The following is a 19,738-nucleotide window of genomic DNA, read 5'->3' as shown; positions in this document are numbered from 1 at the left end:
CTAAGCATGGGGTAAGTGGAATGGGATTGTAGGAGAGAAAAATAGCTAAAAGCCAATATTGGCATACTGACAAAGTTCCCAATGGAATGTTTTGATTTTATTGCCGGGTGTCAGCATTGGTGGATATAAGGTGCTTGCAGATCCTGTGGTGAGGAGGTTTCTTTAAATGGTTGGTTTCATATCAGTCATTAAGGAACTTTAGTCCTAAACATTGTTCAATATACAGAGTGTTCCGTACATATCTCCCTAATTTCAATTAATTAATGGGAACGATGTACGATGAATTGTGAAATAACTGTAACACCAAATGAAAGGCCAGATCTTCAAGTTTTTTTGCATGACTTGAAGTTGTCCGTTTGCTCACTACGCAGCGCCACGGTCGCATAAATAAAAATGGCGGCTGTTCAACAACGTGCATAGGCAGTGGTGTGGTATGCTGAGACAAAATCTGTGATTGCAAAGCAATCAAATTTCAGACGAGTGTACGGAGGAGTTGCACCTGATGCTAAATCAATTAGGCTGTTGTTTAGTAAGTTTCTAACAACCGGCAGTGTGTTAAAACAATCTGGCGGAGCTCGCCATCGTGTGTCAGAGGAAAAGGTGGAAGAAATTCGAGCGGGGTTACAGACAAGCCCAAGTAAATCAATCCGCCAATCATCTAGGCAATTCAATGTGCCTCCAACAACAATCCATAGAGTTGTGCACAAGCAGCTCCGGTTGTATCCGTATAAAGTGCAGATTGTGCAACAATTGAAGCCAGATAATAAGCCGCATCGCAAAGAATTTAGTATGGAAATGTTCTCGAGATGAATCCTCACTTCCTTGACAACGTCTTGTTTTCAGACGAAGCAACGTTTCACATGTAGGGGATTGTCAACCGGCATAACGTACGGATCTGTGGATCTGAAAACCCACATGTGTACAGGGAACATGTACGCTATAGCCCAAAATTGAATTTTTAGTGTGGTCTAATGAAGGACAGGATCATCGGTTCGTTTGTTTTCAATGAAGTTAGAGTAACAGGTCCTGTGTACCTGGACATGTGGTAGCAGTTTGTGTACCCCCAGGTAGTTACTCTACAACCGGACATCATATTCCAACAAGATGGAGCTCCCCCACACTGGAGTCTGGATGTTCGGAGGTCCCTCAATTCGAAATTTCCTAATCGCTGGATTGGACGTGATGCATGCATATGGTGGCCGCCACGTTCACCTGACCTCACTCTGCTAGACTTCTTCCTCTGCGGTTACGTAAAGGATCGTCTGTTTGCAATTCCAGTGAATAACATCCCAGAGTTTCGAACTTGCATACGTGATACGATTGCAACAGTAACAGGAGACATTGGAGAGAACATGGCAAGAAGTTGAATACAGACTGGATATTGTTCGTGCTACCAATGGGGCACATGTGGAGGTGTATTAGTGTATGGAAAATAAAATTTATGAGTTTTTCTTCAATTATCTGAAATTTCATTGCTCTATCATTCATACTTTCTTTTCTACGATAAATTGAAATTAGGGAGATTTGAAGGGAACACCCGGTATAATACTTAAAATACATGTCTCTTCAAACAAGCTTTGAAAACTGGACAAAAGTTTCCATAAAATAGTCAATTACATGTTATGGGAATACATTCATACTTCAAAAATTGATTTTTCATAACAAAATATGACAGACAAAGTACCTCAAACATTTCACAAACTCAAAAAATCTGTTTTCATATGGATATCCCCCGCATTGCACAACGTTTTGCTTATGTGTTTGGACTTTAAAATGATTTTGAACATTTAACAACACTTACTGAAATTAAAAATTTATTTGAAATTCTATTAGGGCTGAGCTTGTTTAGAATTCTGATTAATATTAATACAGTGGAACTTCCATTTTAATGTTTTTCAGGGAACCATGGTGTAAAAATCTGCAATGCAAGAAAAGGTAAAATCTGGAAAAATTTAATATTATATATATATATATATACCCTCTCGGGATCATGAAAATTGAACGTGCACAGTGTGCCAAAATTCACTACACAATACCATTTACAGTGAAAGAATGCATTGTTTGCAAACAAAATTGACGTAAAAAGTTGTCATAGATTGAGAGAAATGTACATCCACCTCACATATAGTGTGTGTAATTCATCCTTTTTTAAATATAGGTACGTCCGAATGCTGCAGCTTTCCTCTGAGTTGTGCATGTAACACAGAACCAGTTGCAAAGATCTACCTCCTAAGTTTTTGTAATTTCGTCTCAGTTGTAGGTGATTTACCTAAGTGATGAAAAAGCTTTCCCCGATTTCTTCATGCATTTCACCAGTACGTCCCTCTCCATGCACTCATACGCTAAAAACAAGACATTCCTCAATAGCGAAACAGCTAGTATCTGCCACGGTTTATAAGACATAAAACAATAGTCACACCACCTCAGAAATACAAGGCAGGAAACACAAGCAGGAAACCAAACACATGAGTACTTCATGCTGCCAAATCATTGTCTTTAACTGCAGCATTCAGATGTACCTCTATCGGAAAATATGCACAACTCCATGGTTAGCGCTTTCACCTTTGGTGGAAGTGGTCCTGGGGATTGATTCCTTTCGTCCCCAAAATTTCAGTGTTGACCCAGCATCCTGAGCACAATCTGGGAACTACTTGAAACAGAAAAAGTGAGCTCTGGTGTCGAAAGCCAGAAAACAGCAGCACTGACCACGTGTTGCCCAACAAAAAGCCACTTGGCAGCCCTTGGCCATCACAGGGCCGTAGTGCCACGATATCTTAGGGAGAGCACTGTAAATAGTATCTGATCATGACTTTTGGCTCACAGTGTAAAATACGGCAAAATTTTATATCTGTAAACGTAAAATCGAGGTTCCCCTGTATATACAGTATTCCACTGCGATTACACACCTACATTTACCAGCGGATTACTTTAAAATATTCAAGATCATAATCCTTCGCCCTTTCTTACCTCTGGCTGGGTCGGCATTCAAGAATTAGAAAGTATAAAAGTAGTTGACATTTAACTACAAAAAGCATTTTTCACATAACATTGCTGCAAAATAAACAACAACTTGATCGGATGAGCCCTAGTCTAGAAATTTGATACACATACCTGAGACAACCACCTTTCATCGGAATCTTCAACTTCAGTAGAAGACACAAAGGACTGATCACATGTCATTCTATCAGGCAACACCATCAGAGGATTGCTCGCGGGTAGCGGAGGCTGCAGCTCGTAGCTGTGGTGAGGCCTTAGAAGAGTCCACTGGGCCCTTGCTCGAACTTCCAGTTCGATTGGGGAATCATCACAAACCTTTTCTTTGGGAACGCCTAGAAAACAAGAAGTTGATTCTTCAGCAGGTGTTCAAAATGGGACCATAAAATTTAGGTGTTATCTGGCACATAGGAGCCAAAGTTGAAATGTACAAAACAATATATTAATTTTGAAATGGATTTAATCTTGCAGTCACATTTTACTATCCATAGAACTTCTTCAAGATTTAACTACCAATATATATATATATATATATATAATGGATAAAAGCAAGGAGGGCCAAAAGGGCTAAGTAAAATTCAAAGAAGGTAAAAGGAAACACTCACCGGACAGTAGAAAAATTCAAAATTTTCGCTAATTTCATAGCATCATCGGTGTGAGGAGAAATAGACAGAACCGAATTTTTCTACTGTCCGGTGAGTGTTTCCTTTTACCTTCTTTGATTTATTTATATATATATATATATATATATATATATATATATACACACACACACACACACACAGTTGAGTTTACATGCACGCACATTAGAGTATTGGCATGGGCCCACTTTCACTCGCTCAAACTCATTTGAGTATCCCACACTCAAGTGTTTACAATGGAACATCATTTTAATGTGACAATAAAATTGTACGTAAAATATCCATGCTGGCAGTTTCAGCCCACAATCATGTTTCATTTTCATGAAGCACTGTAGTAGGAAAATAGACTAAACTTCTTTTAAACATGGAGATAATGACTATGTTTACTTAAGTTAATATTTCACTGCATGTTTCACTTCACGATCCATGTTTGTTTGAGGGCCGACTACCACAGACAAATTACGGTTATTTGTGTACTAGTGAATTGTCTATTTGAGCAGAAATCGCTCATTGCAGCACATCCAGAGATAGAGAGGGGGAGAGAGAGGGGGACAGGGGGTGGTTAAGGGACATGTTGTAACATACTTCATTTTAGTCTAAAATAAACGTCTGTCTGAAACTTTAGGTTGCTATGCTTCAAAGAATTATGTCTTGAAATTTCTGCACAAACTGTAAAAAGAAAAAAAAAAGTTAGAACAGGGAAAAATTTTCTGGCCAAAAAAACCAATTTTGAGCCCCAAATTGGATCTACTTTTAGTTCTTTAAATTGTAAGTTAATGTTTTGGAACAAAATGTTCACATTTTCTGTATCAGAAGAGTGACATCAAAATGTAAGTTCTCCCTTCAGTACACGCGAAGTGCACAATCCAACTTGGTCTTGATCACTTGCTCACACCTCACCATTTGACCACACAAAATAATGTTTTACAAAAAGTTATAAATTGTGTTCATGATCACGAGCAAAGCTTCAGAAATGCAAATATAACAAACGTTGTACTCTAATAACAACCCACTTTCTGGCAAATCTATAAATTTCCTGAATGCATCTTACATGATGATATTGTACCAGTGCCGGTGATTAGAGGGTGGGGGAGAGGGGGAGGTCTCCCCCCCAGTTTTCGCCACTTTTGCCCATGCACTATGCTAAATCTTATCTACAAAGGAAAATATACTGTCTTTGCCCCCTAGTTTTCTCACCTTGCCCCCCCCCCTATCCAGTTTTGGGACCCAATCACCGCCACTGTATTGTACTAATCCCATATGAATTCATATGTGAATCCTTTTCTACACATACTGACAACTGTACTATATCCTCTACTTTCACAATGATTCACCTAACTCTAACCACTGCATTTCTGATTACAAGTTATTTTGCCTACATAACATTTTCATCTTAATTATACCACTGTGGTCATTATGTGCCATTTTGAGTACAATCCTTAGTACTATCCTGAATATTACTAATTTACTTTTCCAAAATAATGCAATGCCTAATTCAACTCTTTCTTTTATTAATTTATATTAACTCTTTAGTTATCCCCAGTGTCTTCTACTTTCATATGTGAACTGCATTTTACAAATGTAATTTAACTGTATTTAACAAAGAGGATAGAATCCTACTCTCTCTTGTATTTGGTCTAGGAATTAATTCTTGCACCTGGACAAGAGATGGCGTAACGAGCGTATCATCCCACAGTTCCGTGTATCCACACATGCATTGAAAACTCCTGTCAGCGCGCATCGTTCGTAGTATAGGGCAGTTGATTGACGCGTCAACAACAGCATTTTGTAGTCAACTGAATATGGCGCAGTTCGTGCCAGATAAAGTGTTTTTGTCGGGTGTTCTGCTTCATTACTTTAACATGCAGAAAAGTGCTACCGAAAGTCATCGTATTTTGGTGGAAGTGTATGGTGACCATGCGCTAGCTGAGCGAACGTGTCAGAAGTGGTTTGCACGGTTTAGAAGTGGTGATTTCGGCCTGGAAGACCAACAGCGACCTGGACAGCCAAAAAAATTTGAAGACCAAGAATTGAGAGCATTGCTCGATCAGGATTCGTGTCAAACGCAGGAAGAACTTGCAGAAGCATTAGGCGTTGATCAAACAACAGTTTCCAAATGCCTCAGAGCCATGGGAATGATTCAAAAGATGTCACATTGGGTTCCACATGAATTGAAAGACAGAGACGTCGAAAGACGAAAAACCATTTGCGAATTGCTGCTTCAAGACAGAAAAGAAAGGGGTTTTTGCATCACACTGTTACTGGCGATGAGAAGTGGATCCATTACGAGAACCCGAAACGAAAAAAGGCCTGGGTGAAGCCAGGTGAACCAGGTCCATCACAACTGAAACAAGATATTCACTGTGCAAATGTTATGCTGTGCATATGGTGGGATATGAAAGGTGTGGTGTACTATGAGCTGATGCAACCGGGTGAAACTATTAATGGAGAACGTTATCGACGACAATTGATGTGTTTGAAGCAAGCTCTGGCCAGGAAACGACCAGAATGGGAGAACAGACATGATAAACTTATTTTTCAACATGATAACGCTCGCCCACATGTTGCAAAACCGGTCAAAACCTATTTAGAAAATGTCGGATGGGAAGTTTTAACCCACCTGCAGTATTCACCAGACGTTGCTCCTTCGGACTACTACTTGTTCGATTGCATGAATAACAATTTGATTGGACAGCGGTTCACTTCTTCAGAAGATATCGAAAAATGGGTCTCTGACTGGATCGCTTCAAAGGATGAGGACTTCTTTCGCCACGGAATCCGTAACTTGCCTGACAGATGGGCGAAAGTGGTGGCTCGCGATGGACAATATTTTTCTTAAGGTATTTATGTATTTTGTGTTTGAACTACAGCTTCAATGTGTGCGTAACAACCACACGAATTAATTCCTAGACCAAATATATTCTCATATAACTGAAACTTCAGATATCACCGTTACATGATACACATATTCTTCCTGGAATACATCTTAATAATACTTTTCTTAGTTTTAAACTTATAACCTAATTTCAACTTCTTTGTGAAGAAGCTGCAAGGAACAAACGTAATATCTCAATCCATGCTGATGACAGAATAAGTATACACCTGCACATTTTTCTCAGATTTCAAGTGAGTCCAGATTTCAAAGAATCTACCTTGACCATTTTTCTAGTTTCCTTCACAGAAAAAGCGACTCATAATTCTTTCCTCTCATGCACAGTATACTCTAACTCATGTTTGTACACTGGCAGTTTTAGCAAAGGGCATATATCCCACCTGCTCCAAGTAATTAAAGTGTTACGGAAAGTGATGATATCATTATAGTACAAAGAACTAAAAAAAGTTCAAAGTGCATGTTTCACGTCTATACTTTGATAGCACTGAATGACCATAAAATATACTTGGATAATTGTGAATCTTTTGGGAGGAAGGTTTCTTTAAAAGAGGAACACAATAAATAATATGCCTATGGAAGATTTTAACTTTTCTTTGTTTGGACCACCCTAATGTACTGTGTTGGCCTAAACTTTTAACAAGAACAATGATACACAGAAGTTGAAAATTAAGTTGTCAATTTTGAAGGAAAAGAAAGTATGAAAAAAAAATTCATGATGGATCTAGTAAATGTGGTATTAAAATTGTGTATGCAAAATTTCATGTTTCTGCGTTGCAAATTTGATAGTTTTTCCGATTAATATCGAAGGTTAATTGCCTTCATTTACTGAGGATACAGTGTCTGGGACGGAGATTGTACAAACAAAGAAAGAAGTGACGCAATACCATCTCCATTCCAGATGTGGTATCCTCAGTGAATGAAGGCAGTTAGCCTCTGATAATAATCAACAAAAAACTATCAAATTCGCAATGCAGAAACACAAAATTTGGTGAACACAAATAAACAACATATTGGAAAAACACAAAAATTGGCACGGGAATGGACAATAAACATGTTCAAAAATCAAAAAACAACAAAACAATCAAGGCTTACTTATGGTTTAAAGCCAAGACTCAAGTTTCAGAAGAAGATGAGTTCAAACTACACAGGTTTTTTTTAGCACTGAACACATTAATTAAATTTCTAGAATACAGTAAAACCTCATTAATCTCGACCCCGATTAGCCTGACAGGCAAAAAAAAAAAGCAGAATGCAAGGTTTTAAATGTGGCTAGAAGCACTGCATTGTCGTATTGCTTTACATTTTACTGTACTGTATAGTGTATTTAGGCCTATGCCCTTTAAATACACCATAATAAACATGTTTTGTTGCTATAAACGGAGTTTTAATGCACTTTCTACTCTTCTTTTAGGTTATTTCAGTTAATCTGGACTTTCGTTAAATCGGTCAACTTATCCCCCCCATTAGTCCAGATTAACGAGGTTTTACTGTATTAGTGATACAAAGAAGCACATATAGAAAGATCTGATTACTTTATATCCTGCATTGAAAATGGTAAGACTTTTTGTACACATACTAAAAAGTCCATAAAAATAAAGATTTTGCAGTACTTTAGTATTATATGGACTAACACCTAATCTAAAATTGTATTATTTATATCTTGTAAACTTTCAAATACAGTGTTCCTATTATGTCCTTAAGTGTTTCTTTTGCTTTCCCAGAAAACATAAGGTCTGAAATGAGGTAGTCCGTATAATACTAAAGTACCGATTTTGCAATCACAGCCACAATTCCTCTAAATCAAGATTGAAATAAAATTACCTGACGCTGGCTTTGGTTCCAATATGTATTCTATCAAGTTCCCATGACAGGCTATCACAAACAGGGAGTCCACAGCCTTCTTGGATGACTTGTCTCTGGTAACAGTGGGGGATCCAACCAACCAAGCTCTGGGTGCAGCGAAACAAGCAGCCACTTTCAACGGCACACTATCGTCTGGCACTCCTCGCCCAACAGTCCTCGTGTTCGGAGGGTTCCGACATGGGTGCCCTCCTCCAGTTGTCAGCAAAGTCTGCATAGGCTGACGCAGCTGAGCCAATGGTGTAAGTACCGTCGGGTGAGGGTATGGCGGGATACGTGGATTAGGATAGGGTATGATCGGAGAAGCTTCAAAGCTTCCTCTGGCCGTAGTGGTTCCGCTTGAGGAATTCACGGAACCCAAACTACCAACCACAGGTACAGGGCTATTACGGCCGGAGGGGGGAGTATCATCTAATCCTGCACTTCGATGAAACCGACTGAGCCTATTAACAACGTGCTGGGAGGTGTGAGTCCGCACACCGATTGTCCCTCCGTACGGAGTGATAGGAAATATGTGAGTAGTTCCTCGCAAGGTGCTGACCGCGACCCATCTCGAGTCTGCCGAGAACGAGACGTCTTGAACTTTTGCAGACGTGTCTCCACGGTGAAGAATGTACAGATGATGCACGGCCGTCGACGAAGGTCCGGTGGGATGCGGAAGTATCCTAAAAACATGGAAATCATGTCCCTGCTTGTCTGCAGTTAGCAGTAATGTTCCTGACGGGTCGAAAGTTATAGAAACAACGGGCTCCGTTCCGTGAGCAACAAAATGAGCAATAACACCTTCGGTATCTTCAGCTATGTTCGCTTCACCCCTTCCAACACCCTGAGTGTCCAAGATTGTCACCACTCCTGGGTGTAGCACATTATTTCCTCCCATTTGCGTTGCAGGAATGGTCTTCTGTCCTGTTAAACTACTTGCCACTGTTTCGCCGAACTCTCGTAAACCTTTCGTCAGGCTCTTTGCTGCATGAAGCACACTTGCCGTATATGATGGCACGCCTTCCACCTCCGCTCCGCCACAGGAGCGGTTGATTGCTACCATCCTCTTCTCTGCATACGCGAGCCATCGTGTCCCTAGAGCCATGGGGTTGGGGTTTGGTCCTGGGCAGGGGTAACATGTGGTAACTGTAAATCGATCTTCAAATGTGCAAGCATCAAACACAGCAATTTTCTCTGGGAAACTAACAACAATAACGCGTCGATTTGCCAAAACATCGCTCACTGGGTTCTTGAATTTTATGCTCTTCACCTGAAATTCAAAAAGAAAAGAAATAGGTTTGGTGATTATTCAGTTCAAAATTGGTGAAGTTATTTTTCTTGTCGTCTACGGTTAAAACAAACTGTGTTTATATGCTTGTAATAACCGTAGACTACAAAAGAAATAATTGGTGAAGTTACTATTAGTGTTAATATTACCTCTTTCACGTAATAGATAACTAGGGTACATTAATTTGAGAATCTACATACAAAAGTCTACACTTGTATATGGATCAAGAATGGTACAGCTTCATTTATATAAACCAAGAATAATAAAATTTTAACAGTTACTATTGAAACAGACTACAACCTACGGATATTAGGTTATAAATATGAAAGTTATCAAAATGTAAAGCTTTATTTGTTAACTTTCATCTCGTAATCAGGGAGTTCTGGATGCATCTCCTGCTAGAGGCATCTTGGATTGTACAGTAGTTCAGATCCCATTTTTAATCTGTAGATCCAGATTTTTAAGTAGGATGACCCAAACTTTTACCTGGTTGGTAACCAAGTATGTTGAGTGTGATTTTTAGTTGCTGTCCAGTTAATCAAAATCCATTCTTATCTTTGTAACTAGCCTGAAGAGGAAGTAAATTCATTGCAATGTAAGAAAAATGGGTAAAAGGACCATTGCTCTCGAAGTGCAGAATACACAGGGACATATCTACAGGGTGTTTAGGGAGGAAACAGCAATATTCTGGTAGGTCAAAATATTGACAATTCTAAGCAAACAAAGCTTACATGAACGTAGGTCTGATTCATAGTGGTTACAAACATAACGTACATAAAACAGAAATACACCACAATCGTAAGGTAGGATAGAAAAGACATACGAGTGATCAGTTCAAAATGTGTATCCATCTCTGTGCTGTACACCCCACCCATCATTCGACACCTTAAAGAGAACTCCGTGGTTTCAAATCGGGCATCTGTGCTGGCCAGGAAATACAGCTGTCAAAACCGTTCCACCAGTTAAGAAACCTGTGATCGAGATGCTTGACCACTATGCCAGTATAATAGGACACTGCACCATCATGTTGCAGTAGGTGCCAGTATGTCATCAAACATGCCACACCTTACACTTGGAAATAACTATGTTTGGAAACTGGTTTACACAGTTCCAGTGGTCCCAGAGATTCATATTTCTTGTATTGTCAATTCAGACCGATGTGAAAATGTGAGTAGCTTCCCCGATGGCGCAGTGGTAGCATCAACAACTTGCAATCAAGGGGTCGATACCTGGTAGAGGCTCATAGTGGTTCGGATCCCACTTTAAACTGTAGGTCCAGTTCCGATTAGCCTTACTGTGCATAAAGCGGACTTAAAACAACAATTCTATCATCTGTGAGTAGTATGAATTGTAGTACTGCGCTACAGCGCCTAGAATAACGTAGTGTGGAAAACGGCATGCTTCTGCGCTCACTGGCTGGTTACACTCGAAAATGATCCGCTAGAGGCGCTGGTGTTGACCCCAGTGCTTGGTGTTCGACTGCTTATAATGGAAGTAAATGGAGTTTTCGCTGCAACGTCTGATTCTTTTACATGAAGCATTTCTATGAATGTGATAATTGCTATGATATTTGGTACAGTGGTCGCGAAGATATTAACGAACATTCTAGACAGTCGACCACGTCCTGTTATCGTCATACTTTCGTTAATAATACGGGAGAAAAAATACGCGTGGAATGCTCTTGGCAACTAAATGTTTGTGTATGAATTAGGTTCATTATTATCATTATCATCATCATCGTTTCTTTTAAAGATATACACACTGAAGCATTTGTATTTTGGATATTTACTGTCTCTTTTCTTCCGCTTTAAACTAACCGCGGCGATGATGATAATGATGATTGCATGAAACGACAAGGGGAACCCCACAAAACTTTCTTAGTGCCATCGACATGAGTGTAAGGAAACTTTCAAACCAATGGGGCAAGCGACATGGGATGGTCACACTGTCACACCAGTGACACACACTTCCAGACTGTAAAATAGCATTCATTGCACATGAGGGTCCAAACAGCAAACGACACGTTCATATGGCGTATTCGCGTGCTACTTGTTACTTCGGTTGGAAAGCTCCTTAAAGGAAGGGTGCTGAGACCGAAGCGACGCGCTACAGGGGGAGTTCCCAACTAAGTGACAAGCGACATGGTGCCTTCAGTCTATTAGCAAGCGTTGCTTGCGAACAACAGATAGGAGACACGATAAACCGCACATTACAACAACAGATCTAAGCGACACGATAAGCCACACGTGTCGCTTTGTCGCTTCTGCGTCGCTCAAACTGGGCCATTCCCTCAATAGCTTGCAACATGTTACCGTGGTTTGTTGTTCGCGCATAAGCGATGCAAAGAGTGTCTTGCTTTAGTGAGATTGCTTACCAAAGCGACAAGCGGCACGCGACACTTATCACTTGAGGATTTCACCAACCGAACGCTGGCCTGTGCTTCCCGTCATGCCGCTACGATGTGAAATGTTGCTCTTGATTGGCTCCTTTCCAAGCAACATGTGTCACTTCGGTATGAAAGTTGCCTTGGACCGAATGACCCGTGTCGCTTTGGTGTGAAATCCTCGTATCGTTTGTCGCGTGTCGCTTTGGTGTAAAATCTCCTTGAGGAAACGGTGCAGTCAGAGCTTTTGTCCCTACGTTTCGAAAGGCTGCATTGATTTCCGACTGCTCGCTTTCAAGCGACATTTGTGGTTTGTCGCCTCGGTATGAAATATCTCTCAGGATACTACTTATATTCTAATAACATAGAAAAATAAACTCTAATACACAGTCCAAGACCTGACGTCCGGAATCACATTGCGATGTTTCTTCTTGTGTTATGCATGCTATTTATTTATTAATTTTATTTTACTTTTCTTTCCAAATTAATGCCATTTCGTGACTGCAAATCACTCCACAAATATAACTGTTTCCATCAATTCACTTACCGCCTTTCTAGAGAAACAAATCTACACAATATATTCCAAAAACTAACTAAGCCGCATTACTTCCATAACAAAATTAGCACCTGGGTCGATCGCACTGTCATCTACTTGTCATCGTCTCGGGGAACCAGTTTCTTGGGTCGTTTTCCACACTACGTTACTCAAGGCGCTGTAACTGCGCTATTATGGTCAACCAGTGACGAAATTGCAGATGTGTGTTGCTGTCCCCTGGGACAAGATGTACACTCTGCACCACATGCAATGTGTGCCATATGCCACTTTGGAACATACCCATATGTGCTGATGTTGTACATTGGTAATCTGGCTAAACTGTACCATGGCCAAAATATTATATTAGTCAGAATTCTGTGCATTCCACGTTCCGATAACACATGCACATTGAGATGATTCCCGCATTCCTGTAATGTGTGAAATTTTTTGCAAGCATCCCTGAATTCTGTGCTCTGTGCAATGGGGATCGTCGCTGGAATTCATCAGCACTCTCATTACAACATCCGTACATGATTATCATTTATACTATTTGGGTGAATTAGCAATACAAAACATATATTAGAATGTTCACATACTCTTTGTGTGCCAAGATGTGCAATGTTGTATGGTCACTGCCAGGTCATTGGCACTAATGCTGCTCCCTTACATCTGGCCAGGAAAACTACTACAAACTACACACTGCAATATCTCGTTAAAAGTTATAAATTGCATGCATGTTTATTAACCTTTTTTGCTTTGAATCATTAATACTTTCAACCAGGGGTAGAAAAATACAGATCGCCCAGTCAGTATGGGACCTGACTTTTAAATTCAGTTCTAATCTTTTTCTAATATTTCATGTTTAATTGTGGAAATTTCAATTACCTTCATTTAAATAACGAGTGCAGTATGCGTCTTTTCATGTTTCTGTATCATGTGTATCATTAATTCAGAATAATAAACATGCCATTATAAATTTTTGCACTGTTGATAGCCTAAATTTTACAATCTGTAGCCATATGGTAGGAGTCGGCCATATATTAAAATGTATGGCATTTACCAGTCGAGCCTTCTTTACAAAGGCAACGCCAGTGCAAGACTTGATTACTTTTAATACAATCTTGTGTCAATTAATAAATTTAATGTTTTAAGATCACATTTCATAGCTTATCTCAAGTGAATTCATGGCTTTCTTAGCCCATATTATTTGCAACAAAAAAAAAAAACTGGCTCCTGAATTATTTTTAGTTTTGTCTACACCTGCTTTCAACTAGCGGGATATTGCAGATTCTTCTTGAAACATCCTGTATATAGAGAGATAGAGAGGAGGTAAAGATAAATATTGAAAGACAACTGTGTATATATACTGTAAAAATGAAAGCAAAAAAAGGAGGCTTGACCAGAATAAGAGTCTGGATCTTTGACATACAGTGCCAATGCTTTATCAACTGAGCTTGCCCTGGTTTCGCATGTTTTTGCTTCTGCTGTTTTATCTGTATGGCATTGTCTTTCTCAGATAAAAAGAAAAGATATGGTAAAAAACTTGTCATATTGATAAACATACATTGATAACTTGCCCACGGGGTTCATTACCCCCATCAGATGAATCTAGAATATGCTGAAATTGTTAATCATGATAAAACTTTTAAACCTTACCTGATCACCGGTCCTTAGGGATATGAAGCTCACAGAACAGAACTGCGGACCAGCCCCAGCACTATCACACAAAGCAACGATCGGCCTTTTGTGGGAAAAATTGTCCGCCGTCCCGAAAACAGACTCCGGTGTCGGCAAAATGCGAAGCGTACGGACCACCCCTTGTCTCCAGGATAAAACTTCCTGCGCTTCACCATTGGCTGGAACAGCCCACACCTGAACACCATTAGTGTAGCCTAAAACTAATAAAAGAGGCGGGGTGTTCCTATTCGCTTCTCCACTATCGGGATAAAAAACAGGGTCGTTGATGTCTGCATATTCAAATCGGGTCCATGTGATAGCTTCCTTGGCTTCCGATGTCGGACAACTTGTGTAACCCTGTCAAGAAAGGAGAACATCACATCAATTGTAATATTAGATCTACTGATTCAACCTCAGTTGTTTACTACCATACAGACAGGGACAACACCACAAATTATTGCAGAGAGGAGTCAGGCCATTGATAAAACTTGAATAGTAGAAATAATAACAATATATGTTACTTTAGTTATAATTGATAAAAATAAATCAATTTTGTTCCAATTTTTTATTATTATTATTTTTATTAAAAAGGGGAAACTTTCCTTCCTGATCCATAGACAAGTGAATATCCAGCACAACTCTTTTCCATTATTATTATTATTACTTTTACATATAAAGTTAGTGTACTAAATTTTACAGTTACTTTATTTTGTTACTAAATTTTACTTGTAAAGCTTAAGCTGCATCACCTCTCACTTAACACTACATTTTTCTTGGAATTTCAAAAACTGTGGGGCAATTTATAAGAACAATATATGTTACTTTAATTATAATTGATAAAAATAAATCAATTTTGTTCCAATTTTTTTATTATTATTATTTTTATTAAAAAGGGGAAACTTTCTTTCCTGATCCATAGACAAGTGAATATCCAGCACAACTCTTTTCCATTATTATTATTATTACTACTACTTTTACATATAAAGTTAGTGTACTAAATTTTACAGTTACTTTATTTTCTTATTAAATTTTACTTGTAAAGCTTATGTTGCGTGACCTCTCACTTAAAACTACATTTTTCTTTGAATTTCAAAAACTGTGGGGCAATTAATTCCTTGGGTTAAATAATAGAATATGAAAGTGTAACCTGGTTCCTGTATTCACACTCATTTTTTTTTCTTTTTGACCTAATGCAGTTTATACTTTAGTTATTCTGTTCCAAATTTCTTTCTGTTATTAACAATAAAAATAACGAGCAATCTGCTCTTTTATACCTTGAAATAAATTATGCCAATTTCTAGGTGGGTGTCAATGGGTCCATTCAACTCTCCCTCCCAACGCCCATACACACAGATGCCATAACTTCTAACCAATCACTAGTATAAAAGATCTTCCCTGTAAACCAAGCTTCTTCCTGGAACTCCAAAACAATCCTGGTTCACAATGTTCATGAGACATTAAACAGTTCTGGCTTTAACGCCTCATACCTCTATAATCAAAACCAACAATAAACGAGGAGTAAAGAAAAATGTGGGAACCAAAACTGCGCAGATTTGATGCCCTGGTATAGTTTATAAAGGCACCAGGGTACACAGCATATACCTCTGAATGTATGCAGATGGAGGAAGGGTATCTTCAGGGGTTTCCCTCCTCTTTTTTATTAGCAGAAAGCAGCGACAGACATTTTCTCGTGATTCTGATGTAATAGAAAAGGTAAAGTCACCACCTGTTCTTTACAACATGTTGTGAAAGCATATGGGGGAGGGGGCATGTGGAGGTAGTGTCCCCCACATTAACAAACTTAAACATTTGTGGAGGTGATGTGAACAACATGGCTACCTTTACCCTAGGTACCCATTTATTAGAGACTGGGTGAACCACAGAGCCACTCCAACACTTGACACCTTCCCACCTGAAATCACTGACCTCCTGCATGAGTCAGATGACCTACCAAGTGGGCCACTTCTATTTGATTCTGATGTATTTGCTGATATTTGAATAGTTGCTTGAAAACCAGTGTATGAATTTTGGAAGTGAACCTGATGAAGATTATTATTACACATCATTTTCAGCATGACAAAAGAATAAAATGAACAAAATTCTCTCAAAAGCACTTAATGCGCTGACCAAGGCAGCTTTATTTAAGTAACAGCACTAAACACGTAACGTTTCAACCCTGAACCAGGGCCTTCTTCAGACTATGAAACAATAATAATAATAAGTTTCTTAGTCTGAAGAAGGCACTGATACAGGGTCGAAATATTACGTGTATAGTGTTTTTACGTAAATAAAACTGCCTTGGTCAGCGCATCAAGTGCTTTTGTAAAATGGAAACAAGACCTAATTATGTTAAAGTTCTCTCAGTGCATTACAAATTCTGCACTGGTATGGAAGCAAGGATTCAAATATATGAGAAGGTGATAAAGTGAATGTGATTTTAAAGCATTACAATAAACCACAATTGTGTTTCTCTTTCACTAAAAATACATTCTTTTTATTACCTGTTTGGTATGGGGAAAACACCTTTCACTCGTTCATTTAGTCTTTTTTGACATTGGTACTTACCTATTATGCATTGCCAAACATTCTTTATGGTGGGATTTTGCTTTTCTCACGAAAATAATTTCACATAAACAGTATTCATTGTTCTTCCTTTTTTCGCTTCCGTAAAACACAATATGGTGGGCACAGCTTGACGCGTCATGGATCATGTGGGTATGCAGTGTTCCCAACCTTCGTAACCCAAAAATACCTGAATATCCCCACGAACCATTTCCGGCAAGGTTAGGTTAGGCAAGCATAGTTAAAATTTTGTTCGTAAAAAAATGCGACACAGCTTTAAAAAAAATCACCTTCACTTCTTGCAAAACAACGGTGTGGTTGGAAACACTGACAGGGGGTTACGTCATAAAACGTACGGAATATCCGGTCCACGTAGAGGAAGAACGGCAATTGTGCATCGGATATATATTTATCTTCGAAAATACATGAATTCCTGGTTCAATAGATTCAACGATGAAACAAAATACTTCCGCGAACTTCGAAAATGCCACAGAAACTGTTTTCTGTAAGTAGTTTCTCCCGTAAAATTGAAGAAATGCGTTTTCCCGATATCATACTGTTAACTTTTTTTTCTTTTTTAGATAAATCCAATGCTGTCCAATTATATGAACTAACTTAGTTCAAATGATGATGTTTTATGTTATTAAGGCTAGGCTGGACCTTTGGCATGCAAACGGGTGAATTTTTTCAAATTTTCCTCTCCATTCGAAAAACTTCTTGGATATTTCAAAATATGAAAGATTACATCAGCTTAGAATTCCTTCTAGAGAATTGACATGAATTTTCATGTAGTTTTCTTTCATTGTTGTCTACATATTATCAATAGTTTAATAGACTTATGTAATCAGAAAACTATTGATAATATCTAGACAACAGTGAGAGAAAACTACACGAAATTACACGTCAATGCTCTAGAAGGAATTCTAAGCTGATGTAATGTTTCATATTTTGAAATATCCAAGAAGTTTTTCGAATGGAGAGGAAAATTTGAAAAAAATCACCCGTTTGCATGCCAAAGGTCCAGCCTAGCCTTAACCAGTTGTTGCCATTTTGATGCAAACGAGATAATAGGCTGAAACTACTTAGGTGGACATTATATATTTCCTTAGCCTTCTTCATAAAAGAAATGAAGACTTTGTATTGAGTCCACAGCAGTCTTAGTGATTATTACAAAATAGAATGATAAGGGTTGAGAGTCTCAGTGGATCAGTTGATAGGGAGTCGGATTGCTACTTGGGAGAACTGGATTTGGAGGTAAAGGTGCCTGGAATATGGTGTTGATCACATCACCTCCACAAATAGTTGAGACTGAATGCACGGGGTTGTACCCATAGCTCCACCCCATGTCTTTACCACATGTTGCATTGTTTATAGGGTAGCTTCAGGTTTTACACTAAAGGTTACAATTAAAATGGGTTTTATATTTCAACCTTACATGGCTAGTCACTTTACACTAACAAAATGTGATAAATTTGCATCCCCTCCTTATCCTCTTATAAAAACGTTTCTTTTTCCCACCTGCTTGTCCCCGTAAACCAAAAATCCTGTCTATCTACTCTTTTTGCCTCTCCCCTCCTCCTGCTGGAATGAGCTTTCGCATGTATTTTCTTGCACAGAAAAAGTCTGGTGCCTGTGTTTAAAGCAGTTTTTCATTTCTGAAACTTTATCTGTGGACACCATACCAAAGAATTCATTTATCATGGTGGAATACACTGAAGCAGTGGGAAATGGAGATCCAAATTTCATTTCATTCTGATGGAGTTTTTAATTATCAGCTTTAATTAAAATCATGCCACCCTTTAGGGCCAAAGATGGATGATTATTTACACGTATGTCACGGAGAAATTCCCAAATCTATAATTTTAAAATGAACACCTCCAGGTTAATACTAATTGGTTAAGAGGATCTTGATCCCCTTGCACCAACCTTCAAAATGCTATGGTAGGGAACCTAATTAAACAACAAAGGTACCTTATGCAAGAAACCTTTGCACACTTTCCCCCCATTTAGCTCAGTCCAGTCACCACCTCTTCAACTGACTGAGATACAGCTTGCCATTCACTTCTCTACCTGCACACAGAATTGCAGTGTAGTAAATTTGGTGTCTTATTTGTAAGTTGTTAATTTCAACAATGCTTATGACCCCTAATTATTTCTCAGAATTAGACTAAATACTAAATAAAAGCACAAGCTATGACACACACGTGATATGTTGCATGAATAACATCAAATCCTTGTAATCAAAGGGTCCTGGCTTTGATTCCCGGTGAAGGAACATTGTACTGTGGTTCGGATCACACTTTAAGCTGTACATCCAGCCCTAATTAGTCTTTCAGTGCATAAAGTGGACCAAAAAAAAAAGGTTCATGAATTAACTGAGGCCATGCAGTGCTTACAGGGAAGCTTGCTCCACTTAAACCTCACACCCTAAATGCAATAGTATGATACAGAAGGCACGGATCTCAGCACAGATTTTTTTGCTTATGGTCAATACCAACAGAGGTCCAGTTTGACCACATGTAAAACCATATTTAAAAGATACCACCATCAATTTCTAGTGCAAAGTCATGCTTTAACAACTCCATGAGATACTAATTTAAAACTTAATTAATAACAATAGCTGCCATTTTTCAAGATGGCACCTGAAAGTCAACATTAAAGAAATGATTCGCCGGCTAAATTTAAGCTCACAAACTAGACTTTCATTTTTTGTCATAAAATAATGCACGGGTTTCCAGTTTCTGACTGGACCAATGTAACAAGACTGAAAAAAGACACCAAAATATTCAATTATATGCAAAAACATTATCACATACAATTCTGTTACACTGCACTGTCTTGTACGCCATTGACAATATACTAGGGATGGTACCCATTAATCGGTACTCTATCAATATCAGCCGATATAGGCATATTGGTGTAT

General features: G+C 38.7%; 1 protein-coding gene across 4 annotated transcripts in view; it reads right to left on the bottom strand.

Annotated features, from left to right (window-relative positions):
- Window positions 1-19,738, bottom strand: part of LOC145997294 (breast carcinoma-amplified sequence 3 homolog) — a 67,776-nt gene that overhangs the window by 40,996 nt on the left and 7,042 nt on the right. For all 4 annotated transcript variants that reach the window (XM_083134191.1, XM_083134189.1, XM_083134192.1 and 1 more), the window contains exons 3-5: window positions 14,233-14,610; window positions 8,350-9,640; window positions 3,112-3,329 (exon numbers count right to left, since the gene is read on the bottom strand). In XM_083134191.1, coding sequence (XP_082990317.1) covers window positions 3,112-3,329; window positions 8,350-9,640; window positions 14,233-14,610 — 1,887 coding nt within the window. The remainder of the gene's footprint in view (window positions 1-3,111; window positions 3,330-8,349; window positions 9,641-14,232; window positions 14,611-19,738) is intronic.

This window comes from Lepisma saccharinum, chromosome 13 (genome assembly GCF_977018435.1).
Source record: "Lepisma saccharinum chromosome 13, izLepSacc3.1, whole genome shotgun sequence".
In the NCBI taxonomy this organism is placed as follows: domain Eukaryota; kingdom Metazoa; phylum Arthropoda; class Insecta; order Zygentoma; family Lepismatidae; genus Lepisma; species Lepisma saccharinum.
This window is presented reverse-complemented; position numbering and strand designations above follow the sequence as displayed.